The sequence below is a fragment of the Symphodus melops genome, assembly GCF_947650265.1.
Source record: "Symphodus melops genome assembly, chromosome: 11".
NCBI lineage: Eukaryota > Metazoa > Chordata > Actinopteri > Labriformes > Labridae > Symphodus > Symphodus melops.
In genome coordinates, this window is record NC_136701.1 from 18,978,422 (window position 1) to 19,006,281 (window position 27,860).

General features: G+C 39.1%; 4 protein-coding genes and 2 long non-coding RNA genes across 7 annotated transcripts in view; 4 read left to right on the forward strand and 2 right to left on the reverse strand.

Annotated features, from left to right (window-relative positions):
• Positions 1-13,807, reverse strand: part of LOC306831599 — a 115,135-nt gene extending 101,328 nt beyond the window's left edge. Inside the window, exon 1 of the long non-coding RNA XR_013780098.1 lies at positions 13,727-13,807. This is a non-coding gene — a long non-coding RNA (uncharacterized lncRNA). The remainder of the gene's footprint in view (positions 1-13,726) is intronic.
• On the forward strand, positions 1,688-8,073 carry LOC306831264 (uncharacterized protein). Its single transcript, XM_079355236.1, has 7 exons — positions 1,688-2,602; positions 2,824-3,156; positions 3,820-3,926; positions 4,059-4,215; positions 6,275-6,706; positions 7,398-7,506; positions 7,634-8,073. The coding sequence occupies exons 1-7, from the start codon at positions 2,521-2,523 to the stop codon at positions 7,785-7,787; spliced, it is 1,374 nt and encodes a 457-aa protein (XP_079211362.1). The 5' UTR covers positions 1,688-2,520; the 3' UTR covers positions 7,788-8,073.
• On the forward strand, positions 9,795-14,559 carry LOC306831594 (uncharacterized protein). Of its 2 annotated transcripts, XM_079355774.1 has the most exons (6): positions 9,795-10,131; positions 10,691-10,798; positions 10,910-10,946; positions 11,397-11,521; positions 12,886-12,944; positions 13,712-14,559. In XM_079355774.1, the coding sequence occupies exons 1-6, from the start codon at positions 10,125-10,127 to the stop codon at positions 14,174-14,176; spliced, it is 801 nt and encodes a 266-aa protein (XP_079211900.1). In that variant the 5' UTR covers positions 9,795-10,124; the 3' UTR covers positions 14,177-14,559. The 2 variants fall into 2 exon arrangements, with proteins under 2 accessions (XP_079211900.1, XP_079211899.1); XM_079355773.1 differs by having other exon boundaries at positions 10,691-10,946.
• On the reverse strand, positions 13,845-15,975 carry LOC306831598. Its single transcript, XR_013780097.1, has 3 exons — positions 15,942-15,975; positions 14,966-15,050; positions 13,845-13,924 (listed from the first exon to the last, which is right to left on the reverse strand). It is a non-coding gene; the product is annotated as an uncharacterized lncRNA (long non-coding RNA).
• Positions 15,976-16,000: 25 nt separating this feature from the next.
• On the forward strand, positions 16,001-19,148 carry timm10b (translocase of inner mitochondrial membrane 10 homolog B (yeast)). The gene is made up of 3 exons (XM_079355776.1): positions 16,001-16,573; positions 16,662-16,757; positions 17,091-19,148. Exons 1-3 carry the CDS (start codon positions 16,547-16,549, stop codon positions 17,739-17,741), a joined length of 774 nt encoding a protein of 257 aa, XP_079211902.1. The 5' UTR covers positions 16,001-16,546; the 3' UTR covers positions 17,742-19,148.
• Positions 19,149-19,866: 718 nt separating this feature from the next.
• On the forward strand, positions 19,867-27,649 carry ilk (integrin-linked kinase). The gene is made up of 13 exons (XM_079355612.1): positions 19,867-20,006; positions 20,556-20,690; positions 22,617-22,782; positions 22,891-22,986; positions 23,600-23,696; positions 24,465-24,548; positions 24,643-24,728; positions 24,821-24,930; positions 25,520-25,647; positions 25,757-25,878; positions 25,989-26,088; positions 26,297-26,427; positions 26,594-27,649. The coding sequence occupies exons 2-13, from the start codon at positions 20,602-20,604 to the stop codon at positions 26,741-26,743; spliced, it is 1,359 nt and encodes a 452-aa protein (XP_079211738.1). The 5' UTR covers positions 19,867-20,006; positions 20,556-20,601; the 3' UTR covers positions 26,744-27,649.
• Positions 27,650-27,860: the final 211 nt, after the last annotated feature.

The window sequence follows — 27,860 nt, forward strand, 5'->3', positions numbered from 1 at the left end:
GTTCTGGCGCCATATGTTGCAGAGAGTGTATTTGCTGCAGGTCACAGGGTGCCCCAGAGCCCTTGAGACCGCCAGAGCAGGTTTGACCTCAGTGTGCGACTATTAGTGTGTGCAGGAGGGGAAGGGGGCACCGTCAGGTCAACGCACTTTCTTTCCGTCTCATCACACCAGAGGAAGTAGAAGAGCAGAGCCAACAACAGCCTGTAATTCACTTTCTTCATTATTATCTAATTGTGAATGACAATAGTTCCTATTTAACTGGAACACTGGGAAGTCATTACCAGCTAAAATACTCCTTATCGGCCAAATGCCTCACATTTTGTTCTTCTCGTTTTTCTTGGACGGCTGAATGAAGTAGTCACCGTGATGTCACATTCTGACAGAAATCCTTCAGACTCCCATGACTCCCCGGGGGAAGTGATGCTGGCCTTTTCAAATGGAGCAATGCAGCAAGGTCCCCTTACACTTTGATAAAACACTGACAGAATACTGATGGAAATCTCTCTGTGGATAGCAGTCACTCCTCTAAGCTTTAATTTGAGTTATAAAGGTCACACAGAATAAGTAAAAAGTATCAAATATCTAAATGCACTGGGAGGTGGATAGAGAGTGTATTCATAATGAATGAAGGGGAGGATTTAGGATATGTGAAAAAGAGATGACAGAATTAAAGGTTGAAAAGCAGTTTGGATAGCAAAATCTTTAGACATACTAACAGTTGAGTTTGCCTTCTTTTTTTAAGGGCTACAGAAATTGCTGAAAAAACTGCTCCAGGACAATAACCATTTGAAACCATTCAACCTATCTTGTTGTTTCTCTGTTTGTCTTCATCCTTCTTCTTCTTCTTCTTCTTCTTCTTCTTCTTCTTCTTCTTCTTCTTCTTCTTCTTCTTCCTGCATCTAACTCTATCCCACTGTCCCAGCCCAAGACAGTTCTGGCAGATGGCTGTTCAACATTAGTCTGGTTTTGCTCAAGGTTTCTGCCTCTTAATGGAAGGTCTTCTTTGCAGCTATTACTTTGCTAAATAATGCTTCGCGCTCATGATGGATTAGCGTTGGGTCTTGATGAAAAATACAACAGTACAGCTTTGACCTGCTCTGTTGTAACATTAAACAACACAGAGTACAGTTTGCTCTTCTGTAAAAAGTCTTGAGTTAACATTGATGTGAATTTGAGCGATACGAATCTTCTATCTAGAATCCCAGAAGAACATTTTATGCAAACAAATGTTGCCTTATTGTCAGAAATAACTTACCTATGCAATACTGTGCATAATACTTCAACCCTGTAATACCTTCTCAACAGTTTACAGAATTATACTCGGCAATTCCAAAACACTTTCTCTGGCTTTTGTACAGTTTAAGAGATTAACAGAAGATCAGTCAAAACACCATAGTTCTGTTTGACACACAAGTTTACCTAAAGGCTGCATCTGATCTTACTTCTAGATTTTTGCAAACAAGCACTCCATAAACACGGGTTGGGTTGTCACATACAACCCATCTAAAAAACACTTTCATTTGCAGTTTAACCTGACCAATTCAGGATAAGTTCAAGGTGGTCAAACACTTGAGCAAAGGAACTGGAAGTGCACAAAGATGTCATTTCTGGATTGAAATTCCAAACATTTTTTACCAGTTTGTTCTTACGATCAGTGCTTACTGGGTGTAATCAAAAAAGATCTACTCTCAAAGATGCAGGAATGATTTCATTTAATAATCAATGAAGATGTTAACAAATTGCATGTTGTGTCATAACATCATTATATTATTGCATGACTGAAAGAAACGGGCTAAACAAATGATAATTGGATGTAATAAAATCACATTTGCCAGAACTTCCCATTATGTCTGTAATGTTCTTTTTTATCTGTTTATCCATGTGCAGGCGTGACAGGCTTTACTGCTCTGTATCATCCCCGCTAACAAGCACAGAGGGCAAAAAATAAAGGCCAAAGGCAGAGGGAAAAACTATAACAAGCTATCAGTTCTTCCCAATTTACTCTCACATCGTTGCAACATTAGGCAGTCTTTTGTCTCTTTAGTGGTTCACCTTGTGAAGAAGACAAAGTGAAGTACAAAATCACAGCTCAAAATTTAGTGACCCCAAGTGGACGATTGTTGTTCTGCCGGTGCATGTTCAATGTTTCACAGTTTATACAATTAGGTAAATCAGAAAAAAGAAATCCTTCAATCTTTCAGTCTTGTGTCTGTTTGCTGCGATGATGTCATCTAAACCCAAAAGATTTAGTACAGCATCTTGTTAGTTTACTAAAGGAATCAAAGATGATAAGTAGTGCAAAGATGTTTATTGCAAATGAGCTTTGAATGCGATAAAGCCTCAGTGCTCAGTGCTGCACGTACAGTATGACTCACTTGTGCATCTGTGTGGCTTCCTGTTCAGATATGTCACCTGGTTCTCCGTCCCACAGTGTCTGCACAATTGTTTAACCTCAGTTAGCACTCTCTTGTTTCTGCCTTTTTGCAGAGTCCCTCAACAGATTCAACCTGATTGATTGTAATGAGTTTGGGGAGCTCAAACATGGCTGGAAGTGCTCTGGGAATGGCCTTCTCTCTCCTGCTCCTTGCCTCTATTATACAAGGTAATCCTGGTACACATGTGGTGTTGCTCATATAATAATCCAGCCTTGATGGGATTTTCTCTATTGGTTTTGAAATGGGCTTCTTGGCTGCCTCAGTGTAACACTCTGACTTTATATGCTTGCATCCAAGCTTGATGTGGCTTGTAACATCAGCTTTAAGTGTTGACTGTTTTTTGTCCCCTTCACTTTTTCTTGATTCCAGTATCATATGTGCTTGACAGGGATCCAAGATGTTTACGTGTTTCATCATGAAGAAATGGAGGCACAAGTGGGCCAGAATGTTACTTTACCCTGCACTGTAAGAAATACCGATATCGTGGTTACCAGCATTGAATGGAGAAAGGGGCTAAATGAAAACATAAAGCTGGCAGTGTTCAGCCCATCTTATGGAACCAATCCCTTTTGGACTAATGTCAGCATCCAGACTGGGAATGAGTCAATGGGCTCTTTACAGCTTTCTAGAGTTTCTAAATGGGACAGTGGTGTCTACATTTGTGAACTTGCGACTTTTCCTAATGGCCAGATCAGGAAAGTAACCAAGTTAGAGATCAAAGGTAAGACCCAACGTTTTTGCTGGATTTAACATTTGTAAAAAAAAAACGTTTTTTCAATTCACAACTGATGCAAATACCAACACTTTATCATTGGCTGATACCATTTTGCCTTTCGATACCAACAAAATAAAAAATAAAAACGATACATAATATTGATTAAGATGACAACTTATGTGACACTTGGAACGTTTGGGGGATAATTAGCGATTGTAACAGCGCAGTGCAATGAGAGGCATACTTAAAAATACCCAATTCTGAATTTTGGGTCGTGCAGGAGGGAGACACAGATTTTTATCAGAAAGACACGCAGACATATATCATCTCATTTTTTCTTGTAAAACAATTTGTTCAATACTGATTGAATATTCATTGTGAAGATGCAAGGCCACATCGAAGGACTTTGTTTGCTGTGATGTATTTATGTTTGGCCTATTATCTCCTCTTGCACAATAGCACAGACACAATACACCCTCACAGTCTTTTTAGTGTACCCAATTGAAGGGGTCTCACGACCATATAGAGGCATAGGATGATTACAGGAAGTGATTATATCAGTAATCTTTGGCTGATAGAGCTGCCCAGTGTGTTCATTTTATTGTACTTGTTCTACAGAAGCATCCTGCTGTTGTCTATTCAAATCACCTTACATTCTCTCTCTATTAGATGTTGTTTTACTGTGTGATGTTGACAGCAGTGTTGAGGTCCATACTGGTGAAAATGTGTCCATCCACTGCAACACACTCTCTGATGCCCAGTACAGTTGGACCAAGGTAATGGAAGTTAGCACATGTATGCAATCCAAGCAAAATCTGTTCCACTCATTGATAGTTGAATTAATTTGTTACCTCTGAAGTCAAAATAATGACAACATTTACATGCCACATAATCCTGTTTTGCCCCAGAACAAGACGACGGTGTCAGAGAATGAATCTCTGGAGCTTTGGCAGGTAACTGAAGCTCACACAGGGGTTTATACACTGACAGTCAACACAGGAAACCAAAGCGTGCATAAAGAGTTTATCATCACTGTGCGAACCGAAACCACAAGCTCAAGTACAGGTGAGCGTCTCAAATTATTTTGCATCTGTTCTTCTCTTTTTCTTTCCTCCATTTCAGCATTTCCTCAGGGTTGGATTAAAAAAAAAAAAAAAAAAAAAATCAAATAGAGGTCCCAGCAGACTGAATGACTTAATAAATGGCGCTGGACAGGAGAACTGATACTTGAGTGTTGTTATTAAACTGCAGCTCACTCGATTTTATGTTTTAATTAGCAAAATGGAAAGTAGCAGATTCAGAGGGTTTTGAGAACACATGGGACAAGAAGCATGAATCAACTGGGTGCTACTGAACTTTCATGAAATTCTCATTTATTTGCTGCAAATCAATTTCCATGTGTGGTTTAGGGTTACTACTGGACTAAGCAAAACTAAATCAGGTCTTTTATTGAAAACACACTTCAAGTTTCAAATGTTCTGCCCCCACTGGTGATAAAAAAAAATTATCTTTTTTTTTTTTTGAGTGGGTTGGGCTGTGGTTGAAAAATAATCCTTGCTTGACTGCTTCACATCCTGTAAATGTGTTTCGTATGAGAACTTCAATATAAAACAAAAAAAGAAAGCCACACACACATGAAGACACTTCCTGCTCTGCTCTTCCACCGTATTGTCTTTCAAACCACCAAGGCAAGAACAAAAACACTGTTAAGTCTCTATGTCTACGACAAGGGTAAGAGCACAATCTGTTGGACAGATTGAAGTAGTGCAGCCACAATGAATGGCTGAAATAAAATACTTGACACAGGCAATGCTGTGTATTGGATCTCGATGCAAAGTAGAATTGGACTCCATTGAATACGGTTGTAAATTAGCAAAGTTTGAACATTTCAATTCCTCACCTGTGTCTTATAGCAGATCTTAACTCAGAGTATTGAGGGTTCTGTCCATATTTATGGATGGAAAATAAATATGAGAAAGAAAGTGAAGCACATTTGATGAAGTGTTTAACTTAGAAATACTTTTGCACAATAATGCTGCCCATAGCTTCACGGTCCAGCCTCTTTAATGAGCCCATTGCTTTTTTTTTTTCACTCATCGATTATTCACTGGGTGCTCATAAATGCCAACTCGGCCCATGTTTTAATGATGTATCACGGGGATCTGGGTATTTTAAAGTTGTGTGGTGCATTATTCATAATTCTCTCTCTTCATTCAGACTCCTGATGTGAGGCTTTAAACAAACCGTTTGCAATTTCCAGACAAGTATAAACGCAAACACCCAAAGTTTTGTCTTGGTGCTTTCCCCCCCGAAGCCTTGAGATATGTTACATCTGGTGAAAAAAACGTGTAGCAAAAGGAAAGGTACAACTACGACTTTGCATTTCAGTTTGTTTGGATTAGACAAACTTAGTAGACGGCTGAGCTGAAAGAGAAGGCCTATTAACCCCGAGGTAAAGCTCCAGCTAGTGGCCATACACTGCATTACAGTTAAGACAAAACATTTCACCAGCATTGTCGTTCTGCATTCAGAAAAAAAACAACACCATGTGTTGGGTTTTTTCTTTGACATCTTATCTTTTCGTTGACAATAGTGCACATTCAAAACAACTATTGAATACATATAGAGTCTATTTTTAAACAGATCTGTGTTCTGGAGCATGAACAAAGTATGTTTTTAATTTGGCAGTGACCATAGACTTCAAATCGGCAGAAGTTTTGGTGAAGTTTCTTTTGAATCAGTTATTTAATATTTGATAACGGCTAAAACAAACTCAACAAACGCTAACATAAGAGTGGTTGAATTTCAATAACCGTGAGTGTCTGCTTTAAAATGACATCAGAATTCCTTCTGCTGTGGACTGTAACACCTTTTGGCACTTTATCTGTAATTTAGTGGAAGCAGCATGATGTCAGTACAACGGCTCTACCAGCCAGTCCCTACTGTGCAGACTGAGGTTTAAAATGTACAATAAGTCAGTGCACATCTCGGGGATATTTTAGCTTCATCTGGTTCAATGAAAGGAGGCTGAGGGAGGCTGTTTATTGGTATACAGTCTATGGCAGTCACTCAACAGGACAATGTTGCTTTGTTTATTAAAGTATCCTTGTTTTGCATCTTTCAGATCTTGTCACATTGTCAACACAAGCTAATGGAACTGAGGCGGGTATGATCCGAACAACAGAGAGCAACTTAACCACATCGCCGACCAATGGGCTTCCAACTGTAAACTACACTGTGCCATGGACCACGAGAGATTCAACATCTAACAATTCACAACCCACCAATGCGTCAACTCCATTTATAAATGACACACATATCAGTCTCACGTCAACCCCTGACCCACATCCCTTTAACAATTCCAGCTATCAGGAGGTAAACCAGACTGACAGTTTGAACGCGTCCACAAACAGAAATCCATCCACAACAGTAAGTTATGGCAGCACGTTGTTCGGCTCGACACAGGAGAACAGAAACGAGTCTAAGAGAGGCACTGAACACCCTGATGAAACCTCAACAAGTACTGGAAATAAAACCAAGCTCAGTGAGGAAGAAGGTAATAATCATGACCTCATACTTTCACATTAGTCCATGAATTGCATAAATACAACTCTTCTAGGATAGACAGTAGTTGCTAGAGATTTATAGTAAGTTTCTGCGACCCTGAATGATCCAGTATCCCTTGGTTTGCCTGAAATTGTATTCTAGAGGAACTCTTAGATTGTTTTGTGAATGTCATTAGCTTCGAGGGTTGCTAAAACTGCGTTAGCTTTGCTTTTGGCTGACAAGTCGAAGTAAGCAATAGCAGCAACGGTAAGAAAACAATAAAAAAGGTTTTAAAGGGGAAAAAAAGAGAGAATAGAGAAATGCTCTTAAGGCGAGGCCCAATCCAAAGTAGAGCCGAATAGTAACTATTTCTTTACCTCTACCATCTGCATCACAACTGCATTGTGAGGCTGCACAGAGCATCCCTTTTCTCACAACTGGAGAGAGAACTGGATTTCTCTGACTTGGTTTCTTTCCTGTTTGAGCTGTGATTTCAAGGTTGAAATGCTGTTAAAAGGAAGTTCAAACTTTGGGTTTGAAGAATTATAAGGTGAGGGAGAGCTGGCAAGGCATGCTTTAAGCTGCAAATTAAAAAAGTTCCACACTCTAGCGACACATTTATCATCGATATATTTTTGAATCTGACAGCTTGGGCCAAAGTTAGCTGATCTATAACTCCCCTCTCTGTTTATGATTCTTAGGTACCAAAGTTGTCCGCAGTCATCTGTTGTTGGTGTTAATAATCCTTCCATTGCTGGTATTGATCGCTGCGACTGGCTTTCTCTACAGGAGACACATCTTAAAGAAGAGGTAAAACCTCCGTATCTTTCCACTTAGCCATCCAGTTAGCTTGCTGGCATTAATTCAGGGTCATTCACCTCATGACCAGGAAACACATGAAAAAAAAAACTATGAGTCTGTCTCTCTCTCTCTCTAGGATGGATCTACCTCCTCCGTTCAAACCGCCTCCTCCTCCTGTCAAGTATACTGCAGCAAGACGGCGTGACATTTACACTCAGCCTTACCCCACCTCAAGGTGCAATTCTGTGAATGAACTTGGAAGAGTGGAACCAAACGATATCCTCATTTAATGCCAAATATAAAACACAACAGGAGTGGATCATTAAATGTAGCAATGCTGGGCTATGGTGAAAGCTTCAACCTGTCTAAGTAACATGTAGAATTAGAAAAAAGTTATTATTGATTGATTAGTTTAACTAGTTTGATTAGTTTAACACCGTTGCAGGCAACGGTGTTAAACTGTGCTTTATCTGAACAAAGATGCTATTATTTGTTTATAAGACTTGTCTATGTTTCATTCCTTTAAATTGGTAATAAAGTGTGTTATATTTAGAAATAAAGGTAGTTTTAGCTTGACTCTGACTACACCTCAGCATGGGCTTCTTTTTTTTTGTTTCATTTGACCTTTTTTTGGAAGTCCTCATTACATCATTGTTGAAACAGGAGAATTCTCCAAAGGAAACTGTTTGAGAACATATTAGACGTTAAACTTAAATCTGTAACATTTATTTCATGTCACATTTGTTACATTATTTGAGTGAATAAAGTAGCTTCAACAATGCAGCTAACTGGATTATTTGAAGTAAAAACATGAACCTCAGCAGACACTGCTTGGTGCGTAACCATGACTAAAGAAAGTTGAACACTGTGGTTGTTAGTGTTACCATGATGACATCACCTATACATCCACAACTCATACAAAGGCAATGTAACAGCATGGAGGTCACATCATGATGCATGGTATTTTCACACATCTGCTCTCTGTAGTCGTTAATGAAGAGGATCAGGGAAGGGCATTTAATTATTAAAAATTAACGGCAACAATTTAATCATTCCCTTTTAAATGAATTCACTGTGTTTTTCTACAGTTCTGAACCTCACAGCACCACACCTGTTTTGTAGGCACAGGGCGCTAAATGTTTTCTTCTTCTCTCTTTTTTTAAATGTTAGCAACAGCTCTACTTGCCGTCCAGGGAGAGCAGAAAAAGAAATTATACTCTGAAAACAAAATTGGAGTAGCATGAACTTTTCAATGTTTTCTAAATGAATGAGAATTTTAACATTGAAAAATCACGACCCATCCCTACTATGGATTGGCTCATCGTCTGAACCCAAATAGGAAGGGACCTCTTATAGCCGCAAAGACTTGATAAAGTGTAAATGAACTGATAGATGTCAAAGGTCACCGTTGTGACCACATCTATCACAAAGTAGCACTTTGAAGGGTTTAAAACACCGACCACATGGACCAAGTGGCCAAAGAAAATAAACCACTGTAAAACATCAAACACACAAATAGGAAATAGAAATGAACACACTACAGTGAATCTGAACTCTCTGATGTATTTCTCTACACATAGTTTCTACACATTCTAAACATTTTCCACCGACACTGGACACACACACACACACACACACACACACACACACACACACACACACACGCGCACACACACACACACACACACACACAGTATTATCTCTTCCAAGAAACTGTTCAGCTCGAGACTGATTTTTTTTTTCACTCAATTTTCCGACCACAGTAACAAAACCACAAAGTACTGTGTGAATTGAGACATCAGTTCTTGTTGTATAAAGAATCTGACACCCTATACATACAGCTTTAATCAATAACATCTAGTACTGTTTCCAAACCTAAGCAAAGGGCTTTTTGCTGCAAGATCTAACAGTTGAATGAAAGGTTACATCTTAACTCTGATCACGGTTCACTTTTACTTCCACTCTTTACTTGATAGATTTAATTTTGTATTTAAACTTTTGTCCTGAAATATTTATGCTTAACTTTTTTTTCAACACTTTATTTTTTTTGCCTAATTTTAGTATAGCTGCACTGTCGTTCATTTACTGCTGTGTGCCTTTGAATTTGCCCCCCGGGGACAAATAAAGTTTTTTCTTTTTATTTATTGCATGTTTGTTGGAAATGCTTCTGTGTGGACTGCTACACTAAAACTTTCTGTGAACTGAAAAGGCGGCTAGGTTTTAGATAGCAGATCAGATTTTTGAGGGAAGTGTATGGAATATTTTCTGTCTTAAAGTGAGACACTTTTTTTGTTTGTTTTTCTTTGAGTTTTACTTTCTTTAAATTAAAATATTGAAGTTGCTAACATGTGTTTTTTAACAATTAAATAGCAGCACAGTTCCTTTCCATGTGAAACACTATTGTACATCATGGTGCGACTGGGTGCCTCACAATGAGGTTACAAAGTTTCCTGTTTGTAACTGAAGTGCAGCATGTTTGTGCATGTGTGTCTATTCAAAGCGCTGTGATAAGAGAGAGGTAACTAAGGCAGGGTAAAAATAGACTACAGTGTAGCACACCTCCATGCCCTGTAAACTGACAGCTATCGTGCCAGATAGACATCACATTCGTCCAGGACGGCTGGAGTATGACAGGTAGGATCTGAACCACTTTTGATTATATTGAATTACACAGATTTTTTAAACTCGAAAGTCGTTTTTATGCTCTTTTTGTTTGTAAACTTGTCCCTCAAATTAGTTAGCTACATAAAGTCTTTTACTGGACAGATAGAAAAGGTTAATCTTTTTTTTCAAAAGAAGCAAAATAAGAAGAATATAATGCATATAAATGTGTTTATTGTAGTGTAGCATCCAGACATGATATCCTTGTTCGTCCTACTGTGAGCTAAACTAGACTTTATTTCTATAAAACGGCTGTTATAGCAAAAAGATTATTGGATGTTAGATAATGTTAGATATATTCAGTTTTAAATGGCCATAATAATCTTTAACGGCTGCAGTGTTTCCTCTGATTATTTTTTGTATCTTAAAAAGAGTTTTCAGTATCATTGATTTCATCGCTGTCTGTCACTGACGCTAAAGTGGTGACGCATATTAAAAATCTTTTATCTTTTCTGTTTGTTACCGAGAATGGGGACTTCCATACAGTGTTTCAGAGATGGAGGATGATTTTTTTTTTTGTTTTGTCTTTCAGACTGTTACACTGAACTGGTAGGGCTGATGCTGCTCTCTCTGGCCTTGTTGATCTCTCTGTGTGTCAATGTCTTCTTCTGCATTAAACGGAAAGCCACACTGTGCAAAGGTTCAGTCACATCAAGTCAAGTTGACAATATTTTTGCTTTTTTATCACCACCATTCACTCTAAACTATGTGCGCTTACACTTCTCTATTATTGTACTTTTTTTGCAAACAGACACGTGCTGCTTCCAACACATTTACCGAGAACAAAGGTTTGTTTGGTCGCCTGTCTGTTTTTTAATTAGGTTAAAAGACTTTTATATTCTCAGCTAAAACCTCTTGTTTCTGAAATATGATTTTTCAGTTACACTTTATATTAACCATCATCTATAAAGGATAAAAAGATAGTTAATAAACTTTAGTTAATAGTTATTTTACAATCTTAAGTTCCAACTTTATAATAGCCAAATAGTCATCCAAATAATGTTTATAGACGGTTTACAAATCATTTGGTAATCATTAACGAACACGTTATTTAGTGTATAAAAAGTTATTATGTGTGCATCAATATACTAGTAGCATTATAAATCCTTAACAAACATTATTGGCCATCATGTCATTGTTTACAGTAAAATAACTCTTAACTTCAGTTTATTATTATCTATTTACCTGTACCTGTTATTGTGAAATCTTATGTGTGATTTTTCCTCCGTATCTCGAAGTTTGTCACTGGACGAAGGGCAATATTTTCATAACGATAATGATCAGGAGCAGCAGGACAATTCCGACAATCATCAGGAGCAACAGGAAAATCCAATCTATGGCAACATCAGAAGTGAGGGACAAGGTGAGCTCAGGCCAGCTTTCTTTCACCTTCAAAATGAAAAAATGGGTCTTGGAATGCCACAGTATCTGTCTGTACGTCTGGAGTACTGCACACACCTTCTAATGACCGGCTCAAGCTCCTGGGGTCGGATTCACAATACAGTCTTGAAAAAAAAAAAGACTTCTGAAGTGCTGATTTGTTGATATTCATGACAAAAAAGTGCTTATTGGTTTTCTAAACTTTTTTCTAAAAGAAAAAAACCTAAGCAAAGTTCTTCAATTTCTCCCTAACTTTAGGATCACACGAACAATGCCGTATTACATTCGAAGATTAAGGGCTGCAAAAGTAATCAGTAATTTTCTATACTTGTCCTCAAATTGTTGGAGTAAAAATGTAAGCCTCTAAATTCATTCATTTTAGACATTGATTTGGATTTCCAATTTTTACTAAACATGTCATTTAGAAAAAAAACGTTTATTGTTCATTTTAGCTTGGCACTTTGGGTTTTGTTGTAAGACTGGTACTCCAGAAAAAAAGCTAGCAAATATGACATATCATTCTAATCCGTTTTGCCTTTACCCAAATAAACTAATGGTTTAATCTTGTCCTTTAGCCAAAGCTATTTTTTAAAAATAAATCATAAATATGGTTGTCACAAAAAATACTGAAATAACATTTCAGTCCTTTCAGTCATTCCAGTCAATGATTTTACACAAAGTATGAAGGTGTGTACACAGTGATACTGTGATCACTATGATAGTCATACTGTATACTGTATATGCCTGCTCTACAGCATCTGAGAGGCTCATCAGTAAGAAAATAAAGAAGAAACTGGTTCATAGAGTTCATTCTGAGCTGAAGATTCATTACGAAGCACTTTAAAGATCAAGGCAGCACTGGTCTCTTATGGACATTTTAGATCCTTGATTAACTTCTGAACTTTTTAATATTTCTTATATATATATATATATATATATATATATATATATATATATATATATATATGTATATATTCTCATTGTTCATCTCTTTTATCTGTTTGATGTCATTATAAATTAGGGACATGCTCTCAATGATTTTCCAGTTTAAATAAAAAGTAGAACAGGCTGTTTCTGTTTCTATACGAGTCCTGCATGGTTGATATACACAATCTGAAGTTTGTTTGGATCTGCAGGCCTGTAGCCTTTGAGAGTTTCTGAGCTTTTCAAAGCATTTAAAAAATTACCGTTTACTTTTGTAGCCCTTTGTCTTCGAATGTAACACGTCATTTTTCGTAGTGAGATATATCAGAGTGGAAGCCTGAGGAGAATTCAATTATTCTCTTTTCTTATTTAGCCCACTTAGAAAGTAAAACTATTCATGCGTTGTTGTTTTTTTGGGACCAGGTTCTGTTGGGTTTTGCTATGAGACGATGACCATGCAGCACAAGACAGATCGTACGAAGGTAATAACTTTGAATGTCTGTTCAGACTTTTTTTGAAGGTTTCACGCTATGTGTGTGTAGTTTCAATTTTTTATTGTCATTAATTTAGCTAAATGTCGTATAAAGATTTTTTTTACCAACATTAAATGGCAGGAATAGAGTTTATTCATGCTATTACAATTAAAAACTACTTTTTTTTTTTTTTTTTTACATAGATGGTGAAAGGTTGATTTTCTGATTGCTTGAACTTGATGTATTTTTGCTGATTAATGTTGAGTTTCTAAAGTGATATTGTCTAGACTGCATTGAACTTTTAGAAACGTTTGCAACCCAAATACAGAGGATGAAATGTAATGATTACAACAAGCACTGAAGAAGACGTTCATTTTACCAATAACAATCAAAGTCTCAACCTCTGGCATCAAAATATTTGGGTTATTCTGGTGTCGTACCGGTGCTTTTATAAAATGGTCATTTATGGCTTCTGCTGTCACGTTCGCACAGATACTATAAATAAATGTTGGTCTGTGTGAATAATTACATCGTGTAGACCACTTGAGGGTACTGCTGACAGATTAGCTTCGAAAACGGAAAGCAGCTGACACCATCGGTGTTGTGGTCTGAGACACTGTGAACTGTATTTCAGCACAATATGTTCTAAAAATAAACTACGCACACAAACTCGCCACATGAGCCACACTTAAAAACAGTGCTGTACTTCACACGTAGATCGCGACATTTAACACCTATTTCACTTCATTTTCTGTCACTTTTGTCTCCATTTTCAGACTTTAGAGGCTGACCTGAATTACGCTTCACTGGATCTGAAGCTGGCAAAGAAACACAAGAAGAGGCATCGGCATCAGCATCAAGGACGAAACAGCCTTCAAGACCAGCTGACAGTCCACCCTGTGAACGCCTTCGTGGAGGTGGAGGCCGACATGGACGCTCACCTTCCGTCCAGAGACACCAGCACCATGGTGTCGCACAGCAGCATCTACCTGAACAGTCAACAGATAGCACAGGAGACGGAGGAGATGGAGAGAGAATGGGGGATGAATATGGGGAGGGAGGATGAAAGTTGGGAGGGAATAAGAGGAGAGGACGATCAAATGAATAAAGTGAGGAAAGGAAGGGAAGACAGCGAGGAAAGAATGGATTTTAGTAATTGTGCACTTCTTTCAAAGGCTGAGGAAAGTTGCACAAATCATTTTATCAGCAGCTTTAGTCACGATGATGTCCAAGACGATTAGACTGAGCGGAAAAGGCCAACAAACACTGTTTATATGTGTGTGTCTTTAAAAATGCAGCTTTCATATTTAATGAGCTTGGAACAGTTGAGCAATTTCCTTATTCTCGCAAACAAACAACCTCTCAATCTCTACGTGTTGCGCAACAGAGGAAGAAAAGTGCAACCTTTCTCTTCAGATGATGCAATAAAGAATTAAGAGAGAAAGGAAAGTGTGTGTGTATGCGTGCGCGCGTAAGTGACATTTAGAGGTCAAGGGCTGTGTGGAAATGTTTGATTTGTTTTAAAAGATGTGGAAAAAAACAACTTAATATCATCACAGGAGACGGAAGATCGTTTACAGACTAAAGAAAAGATGTCTCATACTGAAGGTGTGAGAAAAACAAATCCTACAGTGCTTATTTTCCATGCTGTAGGGGATTCCGCAGCCAAAAGAGGTGATTCTTTCAAACTGTAAATAAATGCACAAGGAAATACACGTTCATCTCATTTTCATTCCATAAGGTTCACATGTAAGAAAAGGGGAAAGCTGAGTGGGACATAAGTATGATGTATTTTCATCCTGTGGGTTTATTGTGTAAATATCACCCACATTGGATTTCTTCCTTTTCATAGTAATGATCATTTCATTTGCTTTCTAATCTATTGCACTAATGATTGAACACGCTTACAGCTTATTCGATTATGTCCTTGTCTGTGATCCCGAAACAGAAGGAGAAGTCACAGCCTGAGCCTACTGAAGTAACAGAGCTCAGAAGTAAACTCAGCAGTCGGAGGCATGCCACACACTCACCATTTTTTTTGACAGTTTTTCAATAGCCGTCCATGGCCTACTTCCTGTTTGGATTTATCTCTGACCTCAGGCGCTCCGGATCAAACTGTCACAGACAAAAAAGAACACACGGACATCACACAACCCTCAAAGAAACTAGCAAAATATTATTCCAAGCATGTACATAAAATGTCTTTTAAAATATACACAGCAGAATCATTCCTTCAAAATAGAAGTGTCTGAATGAGTTGCACTGTTTTTAAAATGTATTTATTTATTTATTTTAGGTGACTAGATAAAAATGTCTTTTTGTCCCCCAAAAAATACAAATAAAGTTTTCACGTTTCTTGTAACAGCGGATGATGGACTGGAAAGGGCAAAAGCTAAATCTTTTAATCCACCTTTTTTTTTTGCATGTTAAAGTTTCATCCTGTCATTTACAGCCCTATGTATGTGGAGACAGTAATTCAAAGTGTATCATGAAGCATGAGACTTCAGATGTGTGGGATAGATAAATAAAGGAGATTCTTCTGTGTTTCATCCCAGGTGTCCTCGAGGTTGTTCTCTAGACTGGATTACTCTGTAGGGCTGCACAGGAGGCAAAGTATCCCAGAGAAGAAGGCCAGTACTGACATTACTGCTGTGACTGTAGCTTCTTCATATGTCCAGCTTTAATTACTCACATGTTATGGATAAATGTCTTCACAAGACAGCACATTTAGAAGTTATCTCATGTCCAGTATAAAGAAGCACCCAAATGTTGACCCGAAATTGAGAAATATTTGTTTGAACTTCCACCTCAGTGAATAGACTAAAACTGAGACTAAAGCTAAACTAAAAAAAACTAACCAAATGTTATTGAGAATTATGACATTATGACATTGACATTATTCTGTGCATGTTAATCATTACTTTTGAGCGAAACAACTTTAAATCTATTGGTTTTGTACACATAGGCCTAGTAGTTGATAGAGAATGGAGGATTTTGATAACTTACCCGTTCAGACTCAAGTTACATGATAAACTGGCAGGAAGGTAGCCTATACCGATATTAAAATATTTGAATTGAGGCAATGTTAATTAAGTCTGACGGGTTTGACGGAATGAACACCAAGGCCGTTTTAATGGCCACCAAGAGCCCTGACCATAGTCCTGACTTGGGTAATTGATGAAATGTATTGAATACGTATTCAGTATTATAAAAGTTATAGGTTTGTCAACATTTCAAATGTATTGATATATATTTTAAGTACTTCGGTTCGATGGAATCAGAAAAAGAGCAAAACCCCAACACATACACACGTTGTTTCGAAAGCCGGAAGAGGATCACTTTTTTCACCACCAAGTGAGTGGTCTTCCCGAGAGTAAACGATCTTTGGCACAATCATGGCTGCGCGCATGTGAATGTCATGCCATCCTAACATATTTCCTGAATTTGTTAACGTGTGGGTGCTGTTGGGGAAAGCTGGATGTGGCATTGCGTCTTGTATAATCTTTGCATAACATCGAACTGAAAAGGATCTGAAAGTGTTATTTTTGTGATCAGCTGATCACCGTGTTAGCATTGTAGCTAAGCAGTCAGCAGCTTCATAGTTAATTACGATGGACCCCGATCAACAACTAAGAAATGTAAGTGACTTTAATATACAGCTGCTGCTACAATGTACTTCACTACTAGTTAAAATGCTTTTTGTGATGTGATTGTGTCGCTTTGCAGCTCAAGGATTTTCTCCTGGTTTACAACCGCATGACTGAAATCTGCTTCCAGCGATGCACCAGCAACTTCAACTACAGAAACCTCACCATGGACGAGGTAAGACAATGTATTTGCTATGATACTGTTTGTGCATACATTTGTACTGAGGGTTTAAACTGTGATTGTTATAACAGCTGTCTTTTATATACATTCTATTTCTGTAAAGTTAGTAGCCTATTTGTCGTGTAAAAATTGTCTTTAACCAAAGTGCAGACATAGGTTGTTAGAAAAAGAAATTGTGATTGCACGCAGTTTTATAAGTCTCTAGAATCAATCAGAACTCTCCAGTTTAAACCTAAGGCTAAACATTTAAACGTGTAGCCATATAGAGCACCATGGTCACAAACTGTATTATACCCCTGATCTTCTCTCATTGCTGTATTTGTCTAGGAGCGCTGTGTGGACAGCTGTGCTGGGAAGCTTATTCGCTCGAACCACCGCCTTATGGGCACCTATGTGCAGCTAATGCCCCGGATGATGCAGCGGCGGATGGATGAGATGGAGAGTAAGGCTGCGGAAAATGCCAAGGCGGCAGAGGCTGCTGCTTTAGCATCTGTTGGGCCAGCTGCCACAGAGGCCTCAGCAACATCTCCAAATCCCATCGCCCTATCTCCACCCCCACAAGCACCTCCACTGACTGATGTCTCACCACAAGCCTTTGGTTCAGTATTGCAGCCAGTAGGATCAGATATTCCAGTTGGGTTTGACGCTGTCAGGCCTGCATCCACAGCAGCAACAGAAGTCAAACTATCAGCTGCTGCTCCTCTCACACCTGCAACTGAAACAGTGAATCTGTCTGTGCTTAATGAAGCTGGCAATGGACCATCATACACTGCAGGACTTTCTCAGTCATTTGTAGCTGGTGCTCAAATTGAGTCTGGGAACTCAGCACCTACTTTTACGCCATCTAAACCCACATCCATATCAGTAGATTTTCCTGTGTCCACTGTAGCTGCGCCTGCAGTGTCTCTATCCACAGAGAGTAGCCCTTTGCCAGTCCTAGAAAAAGCCCCAGAGGTTCCACCACCATCAGCACAGTAATGATGCCCACTATGGGTCAGTGTCAGGATGTCAATCTGTTATTGCTATGTCCCCGACATCCAACTTATACACATCGGATCCTTAAAGAAAATATTATGAATAGATCGGCATAACATAATGTATGATAAAGTTTTGTATTTGAATTTAATTCTTTTCAAATGTTTCTGGCTTGTATGAAAGTTTTGTTCAGTTTGTGTTATTTGTTTCACAAAATACGCAACTCTTAAGGCCTCAAATTAGAGTCTGTCAACTTCTGATGGAAATAAAATCCACTTACCTAACAAATTCAATGCATTCATTAATAGTCAATCCTATCTGTAGTCCAGTGCCCCATGACCTCCCTACCATTAGAAGGTATTTATAAATATAGTCATTTCTGACTTTGCTTTGAAAATACACAATTCAACATGCAAACACTGAAATTCTTGATGTTCCAGAAATGTTTTGTTTGGTTGAAAAAAAAAAAAGAAGAAGCTAGAAACGATTGTATATGAGGTCATGTGTGAAATGGAAGTTGCAAAGGGTTTTAGTGATGGCAGCCTCTTACAGGTGAAAACTTCATTAGCATCTGATTCTGAACGTTGAGGCAGAGGAACGCTCATACACACTCATAACTGATCATTTTCTGTAGGGTGGCAAAATAAATGCCGATATTAGTTGATCCAGAATAAAAAAAATAGAAAACATTCGTACTTCATGTTTCTATTATTGTGAATTCTACAATACAAACAAATTGCAGTTGTGTTAAAAAAAACACAGGTCACCGACCCCAGCTCTTCACGGCAGGATCTCTTGACAAAGCCTTAGGTTGAGGTGTATGTGACATGCTACTTCACTAGTGTAGGTGTAAATCCAATACACAACTTTTACAACATCACCTCTTTCTCCTTCCATCATTTCATCTCTTAGCAACCAAGTACCTCATACATCGATATAAATTCAGCAGTAAAACCATGCAAAGCAACCTCAACAGTTTTCTCCCAATGGCTTAATTCTTCATCCACTAAGAGGATCATATTGGACTCACTGTGATCCAACATTTTGTAAGTGACAGTAAAGGATCGTAATGTAAATGAAGTATTCTTCACTTAGTATTAAAATGTTTCAACGAATGGAGTGTTTCCTTAAACCATTGGTGTCATTTATTGAGGCACGAGGAAGCGTTTTGTCACTGTATTTAAGTGTATTTTACTGTTATGAGTTAGCAAATCAAGGTGTGTTTATCATTAGAGTAAAACAGTTTTAAGCAAATTTAAATTATTGCAAGCATTTAAGCTTACAATAGAACTTCATTCTGTCTGATGTTTCGATTATTGTGAATGACATCTTAGTTATTATGCCATTAATCACAGATCTTATAATGCTGGTCAAGAAAACAATAAAATGAGTACTATCATTTGTCCCTGTCATTGTGTCTTTGGTGTTTCTAATGTCCATAAAGAAATGATGACCATGATGATGATCATTTTGGAACATCAGCATGATGAAGCCAGTCCTGCATTCATTATGTGATAGTATTGCCGACATTGTAGCCTTATTAAAAGTTAGATTATACCACCTTGTCTTTTAAATATAAGCCTTGTGATTCATAGTTTGTATCCTACTTTTTACTAAAGATATAAAAGGTGAAGCTATAACCACTTTAAGTTGTTGAAAAGTTGAATTTTGTCTTTCAAAACTATTAAAGCCTCAAATGTTTTCAGTGTCGCTCAATACAACTCGTAAAGACAAAATATTGGGCAAAGAAAAAAAGCTGTTAACATATTTTCTAGCTCACGCAATTCATTTTTATTAAATCACTACTTTAGAAATCACTAGTTTATCCAATTATCTTAACTCACCAAATGTCAAGAAATATAAAGGAAATGTTTTGTGAAATCATATGTGAAAAGTTATGCATGCTAAAAATGTTTTTGACATGACTACCGTACTTGAGTATTTTTACATAGTTACATTTCACCTATGTTAACAAATAAAACATCCCTCCCCCTCTTGAACTGACCTGGGTATTTTTGGCTCTGTGTTTCGCCGCTGGGTGTCGCACTGTCGCATTTCCTCCAGCAGAGGGCGCTGATGTGTCGTGTGGCTGACTGTCCCGGGACACTGGCAGTAGCAGAGCCCCTAACTTCTCCGCAGTAGCCCACATCAGCTCCGAGGAGCGGGGCGTGGACTCAAAGCAACTCTTGACTGCCCGCACATTAGAGCAGACGGCTCAGACTTTCAGGGAGGGAGGAAAAGGAAAAGAAATCGATCGAGTAGAAACCGGTGAGACCTTTTTAAAATGTCTTTTTATGTTTCATTGTCTTGCTTACGTTGTGATGGGAGAGTTTGCTTTGGGGCGTCCAAGTTCACTTTGGCTTTTTTTTTAACAATAGATTTCAAAGTGAAACGATGGGCCAACCCATCCGATTCCACTGGGGAAGATAAAGCCAAAGAGGAAATGGACAGTTATTTCACCTCATCATTTCATTTAGCTGATTGTTTGTGAAGCTGATAATGTTAATATTGCATCTAACAATCTGTAGCCTATATAAAACTAATGACTCAGTGATTGGTCCAACATGGAAATGAATACTTAAGACTACAATGATGCCAGGAAAGACTAAGTATAATACAGCCAGGTTTAGAAAAAGAGTTTGTTTCGTTGGCCATCAGTGTTTTAAGGTCCATAATTGAGTCTAATACAATGAATGATGTCCGTTTACTTGTTATGTACTCAGAAAGAACTCTGGTTGTTTTGGAGGAATCAAACAACCTTTTTCTATCGGCTATGATAGTTGTTGTTTTTTTGTTTTTTTTTTACAACTTTTGCAGGCTACATGTTCCTGCTTTTAAAAGCGAGTCTGACTGCAGAATAACCATGGATGACATCTTCACTCAGTGTCGAGAGGGGAACTCTGTAGCCGTCCGCCTGTGGTTGGACAACACAGAGAATGACCTCAACTTGGGGTAAGTGAGATCAACACACAGAGTTAGCGCAGACTATGTAAAGCTTTGAAGATGACTGCATAGGGGCTTCTATCTTCTCTTAGATTTTACATGTAGCCTCTAAAGTTGACTTCAAGCAAAACATTCGATATGGGTGTGCAAGGTGATTCTATGCCGGAGCCTCGAGTGTGCATACAAAGTGAGCCAGCCTTGGCACATCAGAGTTGGTCAAATAGTTTCCATATTGTGCGTTCCCTCCCTGCAGCTCCACATGCTGCTGAGCATCACCCAGAATCGGTAATTCTAGGCCAGCCTGAGCTTCTTTTTTTTCCAACCTAGTTTTCTTCTTGGATTTCTCTCCTAATGATGTCATCCCTAAAAACTGTCTCTATAAAAGCAGAGGCTGATTTGTGGTGGTGGAAAAACTGAAAAATTACCTTTTAACTCCTTGTGCACTGAAATGAAAAACTTCTGATTTTCATGATTTTAGTCACTCGAGTCTATAGTTTATGGGATAATCTCAGAATCATTTAATAGCTTTTAATCTAGAAATATATATAATGTAACTGCTATACAGCCTTATAATGAGCTTCAGCGCTATCGCATTTCTACTATTCTTTGGGATACACAGAGCATGTCAGACTGTTTACATAATTTCCTCACTAGAAAGGAGCTAGAAGACCTCACTACTAAAGACCTCGGTTATCTCATTCTTGGGCCAGGCCATATATGTGCAGTTTGTTGACGTTGACTTTGGAGGGCTGCAGAGCTGCTGGCCAACCACACAGCAGCGGAGACCATTTCCTCTGTTCAACTCCATACAGGGCCAGAGCAGGCCCTCGCTGACAGAGCTTCCCCCCCCCCCCCCCCCCTCGGTCAGCTAGCTGCAGTCCCACGTAAACATCTGACACACCAGTCATTATGTTGGAGGAGCGTGCTTTGGTTGAACTGTGTGAAGCAGCCTTTAACTGCACTCAGAATGACCAATAATGGGGAATAATAAATGTCACATGTTGGTGGGAAAACAAGGCGGTTAGTAAGAGCGTTTTGTTTGCGGTGACACAGGAAGACAGAGGGAAAAAAGAAGACAGAGAGAGACAGACTGTCATTCCTAAGTTTTTTCTCCCCCCCATATTTCTTTTTATAGCGCACAGGGTTGTTCAGACTATGAACTATCTGTCCACAGTGCTGCATCAGAGCTGACAGAGAATGTGGCGAACTGCTGTTTCACTTAAGTGTGAGCTAGTACTGCAACTATTTCCTATTACAGGCCATACAAGCCTGTGGTTTTCTGTTAAACAGCTTGAGCACTTTGTGGCTTTGCATCGAGCTGTGATGAGCCCCTGCAGCTGTCCTGGGGTCAGCTAATGTAAAGGAGTCACTTGGGTGGCACATAGGTGACAGCTTGGCTCCTTGTAGACTCCTTGGAGCACTTTGTCCACTGCTGTCTGCGTATGTGTGTTAGCAGCTTTTCCAGCTTCTGCACAGACATATTTATCACTTTAGGCTCCCGGCAGCGCGGGGAAGTATGTGCTTAAGTCTAAATAAAGACTGGTAGGTTGCTGGTGTGAGAACCTATGTGGCTGTATGTCAAAGAAAACCATAACCATAGTATTTTCCCAGCTCAGTTTTTCTGTAATAACTTGTTTGTCTATATGTGCAGTAGAGGTGTGACTATTAAAGCCACTGAGTGGTAAAAGGGATTAGTTAGATCTTCAATACAGAAGAAGATGGGGTCTTGCTGATAAAGACAAAAAACATAATGTCTTGAATTGTTTAGAGGGGATTATTCTCCGTTTCTAAGGGCAACCACTTTCAATTGAGTTCAAATGAAGCTCATAATCAACCTCCTTCAAACTATTTCAAGGTTTGTAAACCAACTGTGTCATGTGCTCAAGGATTAAAAGGCTACTGAATGTGTCCTCCTGTGTGTGTCTTGTGTTTCAGTGATGATCACGGCTTCAGCCCCCTCCACTGGGCGTGCAGGGAGGGGAGGAGCGGGGTTGTTGACATGCTCATCATGAGAGGCGCCCGTATCAACGTGATGAACCGAGGAGACGATACCCCGCTGCATCTCGCCGCCAGTCATGGACATAGAGACATTTTGGCGAAGGTAAACACATTCACACGTTTTATGGGTTACACAAGGAGCTGCCGCACAGAGAAAATGAACGTCAATGTATTGCTTCATTTCCTCACTTTGTGTCCTTTTGAATATCAGCTGATTCAGTGCAAAGCAGACCCCAATACAGTCAACGAGCACGGGAACACGCCCCTCCACTACGCCTGCTTCTGGGGCCAGGATGACGTCGCAGAGGTGAGGTTCAACAATATTGCGTTCCATCTAACTCGGAACTGGGAAGTCGGAGCTGGGAATGACGTCACACCTGAGTTAAGCATGTTCCAGTTGCAAAAGCAACATGGACACCTCCAGGACTACCTTTGTTTTGTTAGCTAATACCAGATGATAACAACACGCCACGTGATGAACAACATGACAAGTCCACAAAGAGTACTTGCATGATTCTGTCGCTGTGATTGATTAAATCACACACAAAGAGCAGCAAGCGGCTAATAAACACTGTAGTTACAGCATTAATGTACAGTTGACGGACGTAGCCGCCATGTTGGATTCTAGCTCAGGCTACTCCGGATTGCTCCAACTCTCTGACTAGTAAATACGACTTCAGGTGGCGTTCCAGTTGACACCTCCGACTGGGAACTCGGAACCACTTCCCAGTTCAACTGGAACGCAGCATATACCCCACACTTACTCCCCTTTCTTTAGTGTATTCAGAGAGCCCTCTTCTGGGGAGTAACAGCCACTGCAGTGATTAAGTGTTGTGCAGCTGATCTGAGAATGTGTTTTTTGCTTTTAACGTGATAACAATCTACTTGATAAATAACATAGTCTAATCCTCTTTTTGTAGGACTTAGTGGCAAATGGGGGTCAAGTGTGTGTTTGTAACAGGTACGGACAAACACCTCTGGACAAGGCCAAGCCTCACCTAAGACAGCTCCTTGAAGGTAGGAGGTCATTTGAGTTTCATGCACTGATTAGTAGGGATGGGAATCGCAGGGTCACGCTGCTTTAGATAACAATGATATCCCGATACAGCAATTCTGTGTTGATAGATTTAATGCAAATCAGTCATATAATGATACAACTGAAGAACATATAAGGCTCCTACACACTGAAGCCCAGGCTTGTTTTATCTATCCACTGCAATTTCAATGTCAGTGTCACCTCTTTTCACGCTTTACATTATCGCAAAACTTCTTTTCAGTACTTTCTACATTATATAGCCGTCTTCTTTTTTTTTCTTCTCGCAGTCAACTTCTTCTCTGGCCAATTCACTTCTGTTGCACTCATTCATGTCAGAAGCTCCACTGTGAGTAGTTATGAGCTGGTGAGTCAAGGGAAACTACTTTATGCTGCCATGTTTTTTTAATTTATTTTTTATTCCATCCATCCGTTATCTATACTGCTTTCACCCTTTCTGGGGTCATGCGGGGCTGGAGCTGATCCCAGCTGTCATTAGGCGAGGGCTGGAGTTACACACTGGACTCTTAGCCAGTCAATCACAAGGCTGACATGTAGAGGCAAACAACCAGCCACGCTCACATTCACACTGACTGTACGGGCAACACACACCACCCAGGATGAGGATATTTTGCAGTGATGCCCACTCAATATTTTGTCCCATCCCTACTAATAAGTCATACAAAATAAACAGAAAGTTGTATTCTACTGGAACGATGTATCATTGTTTCTGTGTTTGTGAATGTTTATAGAAAAGGCAGAGAAAATGGGTCAGAGTATGACTAAAGTGCCTTACAAAGAAACCTTCTGGAAGGGCACCATGCGGACACGACCTCGTGAGTATTAAAAAACAACAACAAAAAAAAAAAAACAGATAATCATATCTTAGTTTGAGGTGGAATTTGATGGTTCATGTGTTGGCTCTTTTAGGTAATGGTACCTTGAACAAACAGGCTGGTATTGACTTCAAGCAGCTTTCACTCTTGGCAAAGATAAATGAAAACCAGTCCGGAGAGGTCAGTTTCACCGCTGAGTGTCAGTTCAGGATTTTTTTTTCATTGAAAGTCCAGTGGTTAGTTTTGAACACTCTCTATCACCGTGTGTGCAGTTGTGGCAGGGTCGGTGGCAAGGCGATGAGATTGTAGTGAAGGTGCTACAGGTGAGAGACTGGACCACAAGGAAGAGCAGAGACTTCAATGAGGAGCATCCCAAACTCAGGTCAGTTAAAGAATCTGTCTTAAAGCTTTAAAAACATACTAATTGAAGTAGGTTCGATTGGGTTGAAATGTTATTTCTCATAGCCTTGCTCTAAAAGTTACAAATATGAGGGTTTGTTGAAAAAAAAAAAAAAAAAGGTTTGTTTTTTTAAATCAAAGCTGTCAGCCCGTTTGCGACATAAACTAACAATCTTGGTTCTTGTCTGAGCCTGTTTGTCTGGGGTTGTCGTCGGCCTGCGAGCGCTTGGACTTTTTCTGACTTTATCCAGAGTTTCTCTTACCAGCCCTCTAGTTTAAATTCAACATGTCTAAATACAGAAAAAGGCATAACATTTCTAATTAATAAGAAGACATCTCCCAATGAAAAGACTTAGTTACAGCAAAACCCTACAAACAAAGGCTGATAAGCAGTCAGTCAAATGTCCTACCCTCTCTGAGAGTTAAGTAACATAACAACAAATCTGGTCCTTTTTGAACAAAATATTGAGAAAATATTGAGATTGCGTCATAAGAATACAGAAGGAGGACGAGTATTGTTTTCCCTCCCTTAGTAAACACGTGTTGGCTTTTCCTTTCTGTTGTCTGCACAGGATCTTTTCTCATCCAAACATTCTGCCTGTTCTTGGGGCATGTCAGTCACCCCCGTCACCTCACCCCATCATCATCACACACTACATGCCATATGGATCCCTCTTCAACATACTCCACCAGGGCACGAGTAAGTCAATTTAGTTCATGTACACACATAAACATATAGTCATTCCACCATACTACAGTACCGACCTTCTTTTCCTGCCTTTATGTTATCCCTGCTTTCTCTTCCCCAGCTCTGGTGGTTGACCAAAACCAAGCTGTGAAGTTTGCATTGGACATCGCCAGTGGTATGGCGTTCCTTCACACCTTAGAACCAATGGTTTCACGGCTTTACCTCAACAGTAAACATATAATGGTAGGACTGTCTTGGCCTACAAGCGACTATTGTTGTAAAAAACAATGTTATTCTATCACTGCACAACACAAATAAGGCGATCCTATGAGTAACAGTCTAATGTACTGCAGATTGATGAGGACATGACAGCCAGAATCAGCATGGCAGATGCCAAGTTCTCCTTCCAGTGTCCTGGTCGAAGTTACGCTCCAGCATGGATGGCCCCTGAAGGTATTTGTTCCCTTTTATCCTCCTCTTTGTTCTCCTCCCTTCCACCTACTTCCTCCTCTCATAATGACTTGTTACACTAAATGAGTCAGTCAGTAGGAGACATGCTGTACTGTATAATCATGTCCCAGTTTAGAGGTAGTCATAATGCTAATGTGGTGTGTTGCCATGCTACAGAATAAACACACTGATTTTACTTCTTGTTTTTTAGCCCTGCAGAAGAGGCCCGAAGACATCAACAGAAGATCTGCAGACATGTGGAGCTTTGCAGTGTTGCTGTGGGAGCTTGTTACCCGGGAGGTCCCATTTGCAGACCTCTCAAACATGGAGATAGGCATGAAGGTAAGTGGGTGCATTGTTTATCTACCCAAAGGCTCATTCTGTACTATATACGCACACCCACACATCCATCTCTCGCCCTTAAATATCCAGAGGCTTTTACAGGTTGTTTTTTTTGCTTACAATATTTACATTGACTTGGCATATTGCATTCCCTCTCATTACTCAGGTGGCTCTCGAAGGTCTTCGGCCTACCATTCCACCGGGGATTTCTCCTCATATCTGTAAGCTGATGAGGCTCTGCATGAATGAAGATCCAGCCAAGAGGCCCAAATTTGACATGATAGTCCCCATTCTGGAGAAGATGCAGGACAAGTGAAGCCTTTGGCAGCAACACCACATTTGTCTCCAAACCACTCTGTATCTTCACTTCAATCATGTACCTGCTAAGCCACTGTAAATAATGTCAGAGACCACTCCACAACTCATACAATAAGTATCATATTGCCTATATTGTATAAATTTGATTTGAGGTATAAATGTTCATAGGCTTTTATTGTATGTTGCTCTTTTACTATGGCTGAAATATTGGCTTTTTTGACAAATCTGACCATCCAAAGACGTATAGTAACAGTGCTTTTATACACATGAGGAAATACCAATGCAATAAATGTTTTATATTTATGACAAATCTGTGCTCCTTTATCCCTTGTCTAGATAAATGTTTGTTACATAGTTAATTCATTGTTTTGTATCGCTGTATTAAGGTCTTCTTAACTTTAAAGATTGTAGGAGCTATTTACACAAACTGTAAAGATTTGCGCGCACTAATAGTGCAGCAAAAAAGATTATACATTACACATATTTTCCTGTATGGATACATGAAAGACAATTTACTTTAAGCCATCCTGTCTTCCCACATAATTCTAATTACTTACCTCAAGTTTGGTATCCATTACCAGCAGGCTAGATGTTACGTTTCCCTCCCAAATACAGCTAAAACTGCCCAGAAGTAATATTAGTAGGCCTGCACTGTGTAAATCTAAGCCTCACTCATAAATTACTTGTTAAAATCAATACCTAGACAAGCTAGTGCTACTGAGGATCTGTTTGTATCAAACATATTCTGCAATATTAATGAAATATTAAAAAATGAAATAAGATCTCAATAAAACCGTCTAATTTGTAGTTTTAATATCTGATGCATGATGATAAAGCAGGTCTCGCTGATGTGTAGCACATCCTCCATATTGTATTTCCTTATCTGAAATTGTTAAGTTAAATCATCTGCAAATAAAAACTGGCTAATTCTACTGAGTTGGATTAAAAAAAAAATTAAACTTAAAAAATCACTTCATTTAGAAAACATAAACCAATTTTAATTTTAATGCAACCAAAATGAGCAAATACTATCTCAAACATTTTGTCTGAAAGTTACTTAAATAATTGCCACAAAATCAAGGACGCATTTATATTGAATACATTTTATCATGAAG